This window comes from Cryptomeria japonica, chromosome 11, assembly GCF_030272615.1.
Source record: "Cryptomeria japonica chromosome 11, Sugi_1.0, whole genome shotgun sequence".
In the NCBI taxonomy this organism is placed as follows: Eukaryota; Viridiplantae; Streptophyta; class Pinopsida; order Cupressales; family Cupressaceae; genus Cryptomeria; species Cryptomeria japonica.
Genome location: NC_081415.1, coordinates 154,285,353 through 154,290,445, shown reverse-complemented (window position 1 = coordinate 154,290,445; position 5,093 = coordinate 154,285,353). Strand labels below are relative to the sequence as shown.

At 39.3% G+C, this 5,093-nt stretch overlaps 1 protein-coding gene across 1 annotated transcript; it reads right to left on the bottom strand.

Annotated features, from left to right (window-relative positions):
- Positions 1-3,329: 3,329 nt before the first annotated feature.
- LOC131860090 (uncharacterized) lies at positions 3,330-4,814 on the bottom strand. Its single transcript, XM_059214456.1, has one exon. The coding sequence runs from the start codon at positions 4,812-4,814 to the stop codon at positions 3,330-3,332; it is 1,485 nt and encodes a 494-aa protein (XP_059070439.1).
- Positions 4,815-5,093: the final 279 nt, after the last annotated feature.

Sequence of the window (5,093 nt, the reverse complement as noted above, 5' to 3'; positions counted from 1 at the left end):
TAGGCGGTTAGGGTTCAACTCCCACGGATCTCCTTTTAGCAATTTGTTAGTTGTTAAAACAAACTAGCCTCCCAATTTAGTCAACGGACATCTCGCGGTAGAGTGGTGGAGCAAAGAGCTCATACATGGGTGGTCACGAGTTCAAACCCTATAAATATCTTTTTGTAACCGTCGCCAAAACTGTTGGAGCGTTGTGAATTTTTCATGGAAAATATATCCACCCGGATCAATCCTCTCCATTGGGGAGCTTTTGGACCTCCGAAAGCTTGATTACTCAGAAAGTAAGTGAGGATACAACTCCCTCACTCTTTCAACCTCCATCCATTGTGCTTTGCTAGGATGCATTCCTTTACGTCCTACTTTAAGGTACTCAATAGCACCTCTTTTTGAAGATCTGACATTTCTGTCAAGAATGACATCCTCTGGCAGCTCTGACATATACTCAGGTGAAAGGTCATCAACTGATGGGACCTAAACATTAGCCTCTTCATCAAATATCATTGGAGGCTCATACAACTTCAGATTTTCTACATTTACAACTGAGTAAATTTGCATATATGGAGGAAGATTAAGGCGAAAGGCATTGGTACCGATATTTTCCAAGATCTCAAAGGGACCATATCTGATAGGCTTAAGCTTCTTACCTTCACCTTGCATCCTTTCCTTGCTGATATGTAACCAAACACGGTCACCAACCTGAAAATGATGATCTATGCGATGCTTGTCATGGCGAGCCTTGTATTTTGCTTGGCTCTGCTCCAACTGTGCTTCTACTACCTGATGGATTGCTTGGACCTTTTGGATGAACTTTAAAGCCCTTTCTGCATCATGGCGTCCATCTATAACATCGTCCTTTCCAAAAGCAAAGTCCATTGGTGTCTTTGGCAAATAGTCGAAGCAAGTCTCAAAAGGAGACCTCTTTGTAGAAGAATGTGCTGCATGGTTGTAAGCATGTTGCACCTAATGAAGATTCTCATCCCACAACTTAGGATGCTTGCTACAGTAACCTCTAAGCAGATGAACAACTGTCCTATTGACTACCTCTGTCTGTCCATCAGTCTGTGGATGGAAGGCTGTACTCTTCTTCAGCTTGGTGTCCATGAGTCCCCACAAAGATGTCCAAAATTCCCCTAAGAATCGAGAATCTCGATCCGATACAATAGAAGTAGGTAACCCAAAATGAACCCATACAAATTGGAAGTACATATGAGTTGTTAGTTCAGCAGTGACCTGTTTCTTACAAGGCATTAGAATACACATTTTGCTGAATCGATCAACAACAACATACAAATAATCATGTCCCTTCCTAGACATAGGTAAACCTCCCACAAAGTCCATAGACACACTTTCCCATGGACGGGATGGTACAGGTAATGGTGTGTACAAACCCAATTTTCTGTTACTTGGTTTACTGGTTGCACACATTACACATCCCTTTATATACTTTGTAACAGTTTCCTGCATACGAGGCCAGTAACAATACTTCTTCAATTGAACCAATGTTTTACTTACCCCGAAATGCCCTGCAATCAAAGAGGTATGTGCTTCTCGAATCACCTGTGCCTGCTCATCTTTAGGAATACACAATTTACCCAAGTGGTACAACAAGTTATCCTGCACATAGTAATCTTTTTCTTCTACATGTTTACCCTGGATTAGAGCTGCATATATGTCCTTAAAGTTCTCATCATTAGCATATTTTTCCTGAAAACTTTCACGAACCATGGAAATATTTTTAAGGATTATCAAAGCATTCTTAACTGGAGGCCTAGAGAGCATATCTGCTACTTTATTATGGGCACCCTTCTTATACTTAATGACCAAATGAAATTGTTGAAGAAAACCCATCCACCTAAAATGCCTACTTTGTTGCAGTTTAGACTGTGAGTGTAAATACTGAAGTGGCTGATGATCAGTGTGGATTACAGTTTCTTTGCCCATTAAGTAGTGTTTCCATTTCTTAACACTCTGAACTAAAGCATAAAGTTCCTTATCATAAGTGGGATAGTTACTTACTGCTCCCGAAAAAGTTTCAGAGTGGTAGCAGACTGGTTTACCTCCTTGTATGAGTACAGCTCCCATGGCAAACCCACTAGCATCTGTCTCGATCTCAAATGGTTGATGTAAATCTGGTAAAGCCAGAACTGGTGCGGTGCTCAACTTTTCCTTCAAAGTGTCAAAAGCCTTCTGTTGTGGACCTCCCCACTGAAAAGTTGCCTTTGTACTGGTCAATGTGTGCAATGATGAAGCAATAAAAGAGAAGTTTGCAATGAACTTCCTCCAGTACTGAACTGCACCTAAAAAACTCCTGACTTCTGTGACTGTACTTGGCTTAGGCCATTTTACAATACAATCGACCTTCGCAGGGTCTACTTTTAGTTGACCATTCCCTACGACATAGCCTAGGTACACTAAGGATGTCTTAGCGAACTTGCATTTAGACATCTTTACAAAAAGTTTTTCTTTCCTTAATACATCAAGGATTTTTTTAACATGAATTACATGATCTTCCCAAGACTTGCTGAATACAAGAATATCATCTAGGTAGACTATGACAAAATATCAATAAAAGGATGAAAGACATCATTCATGACTCTCATGAATGTAGCTGGTGCATTACAAAGCCCGAAGGGCATAACCAACCACTCAAACAGTCCCTGTTTAGTCTTAAAAGCAGTTTTCCAAATACCATTTTCTACAATTTGAATCTGATGATATCCACTACGCAGGTCTAGCTTAGTGAAATAGATAGCATGTTTCAACTGATCAAGTAAATCATCAATTCTAGGAAGAGGATACCTATTCTTTACCGTTATCTTGTTCAAAGCTCTGTAGTCGATGCACATTCTCCAAGTCCCATCTTTCTTTGGAACCAACACAATAGGAGAACCGCAAGGAGATGTACTAGGACGAATAACTCCTTTCTCAACCAACTCTTGAACCTGCTTTTTGATCTCTTCATTTTGCAAGACTGATAACCGGTACATGCCAATGTTTGGAAGTGGCACATCCTACTGCAACTGGATCTCATGTTGTATCTCTCTCTTAGGAGGAAATCCTTTTGGTTCCTGAAACAAGTCATCGTAAGCGGAAACAACTTTGACCATTTCAGCCTTATGTTTAGGATCACATCCTTTAAATGCCTCAGATGTTTCTTCCTCTTTGGCTTTTACAAGCATTAATACAAAGTTCTTACTAGAGTTGACTAACCTTTTCATCTGACCAGCATTAACTAGTGCAAGATTAGTCTTTACCTTATGTGCTCGTACAATGTATTCAACCTTATCTTTAAAAAGATGATATTTGTTCTCCCCTCTATAGAAGATAGCCTATCGATCATACAAATAGGGACTCCCAAGTACAAGACCACAAATATCTAAAGGGACTACATCAGCTTCTACTTCATCTACAAAGTTTGCAGTGATAGCAAATCTTATCTTACATTGTTTAGTTACTTGCAATTGTGCATCATTGCAAAACCATCCCAGAGGGTATGGTTTTGGATGAGGTGTTGTAGTCAAGTTAAGCTTTTTAACAATTTCTTCAGATATCAAGTTAACTTGAGAACCCGTATCAAATAATGTATCAACTTTAGTATGTTTGATAACAACCCGAATATGAAATAATTCATTCCTTTGCTTATCATTCTTAGGAGTAGAATCTTTACTTGTACTTGCACTTATATTAGAAGAACTTGTAGCTAATGAGAGAGATCTACCTTTTTCTTTACCTTGGATTCCAGCAACAACGATCTTTGTCTCATCTCCAGAGTCAGATCCAAGATCCTGTTGAACTATAGCATCAGTCTTTTGTTTGTCTTTGTTTCCACCATATCTCTTTGGCCTCTTTTCAGGGTGCAGCTTCCAGCACCTAGAATCATCATGCCCTTCTTTCTTGCAATGTGAGCATGTGGGTTTTTCACCCTCTTTCTTCACTGTAGCTATCTTTTTCCCCTTCCCTTTTTTTTGGGATTTGTTCTTAGACTTAGATGGCTTCTTATCAGACTTATCAATAAAAGAACCCTTACCTCTTGACTCTAGGTGTGTGGCTTGGACACAGACTTCATCAAAGTTACTAGGATTCAAGACTAAAATTGAATGTCTCAGATAAGAGTGAAGACCACCTATGTACTTAAGCAACGTGTCCTGAGTATACAATGGAACATTTAATGCAATAGCCTTCTTTCTAAATTCATGGGTGTAATCCTGGACAGACTGACCTTTCCCTTGCCTAAAAAGTTGCCAGCTCATCATTAGCTGTTGCATATGGCCTAGGGGATAGAATTGCTTCTTGAGAGCATTAACAAAGTCTGACCAAGTTAAGTTGATTTTACCATGTTGTGAAGACCCATCTCGAATTCTACTCTCCCACCAGGTTAGAGCTGTACCTCCTAACCGAAGAGTAGCTAACTGGATCCTATCGACATCATCTAAGAGGTTTTGGACTCTACAATAGACTTCAACCTGTTGAATCCAATCATCTAATTTTTTAGCATTTAATTCCCCACAATACTTTGGTAGATCAAATTTTACATCCAATTTAATCTTAGGCTTATGTGAACTCTTGAAAAGAGAAGAAGACTCAGAATGAGTAGAAGAGGGAGAAGACGGGGAAGAAGGAGAAGAAGGAGATGGGGGTGTTTTTGGAGGCTCATGGTCACCTCCTGGTCTTTTTCCTTTGTTCTGACGAGCTGCACGTCTTCGCATCTTGTCCTCTCTCTCATGTACTAAAACTTGTACAATGGTTTCCAAATTCTGAAGAGTCTTCTGAATACTCTTATCTTCGAAACCTTCTTCACCACCTTTTCCTTCCATTTGTGATGGTGGATTAGTTCTTCATTTTCCGATCTCAGGATTATATTCTTCAAGCTTGCCTTCGCCTCGTTGAATCCTGGATCTTGTTAGCATTCAATTCTGCAATACTAGTCAAACAAAGCTCTGATACCAAACTTGATCTGATTAGGATCTATGACAATTACAGACAAATGCTTAACAATATTACACAAGTTAATTCAAAGCTTTAATCTAAGCGAATTAACATAATAATGCTTAAATGAACAAAGCATAATAAAGGTAATGAACTGAAAGAAGGAG

Excerpts from the sequence above, each read along its gene's own strand:
- LOC131860090 (XM_059214456.1), bottom strand. The coding sequence starts at position 4,814 with ATGGAAGGAAAAGGTGGTGAAGAAGGTTTCGAAGATAAGAGTATTCAG.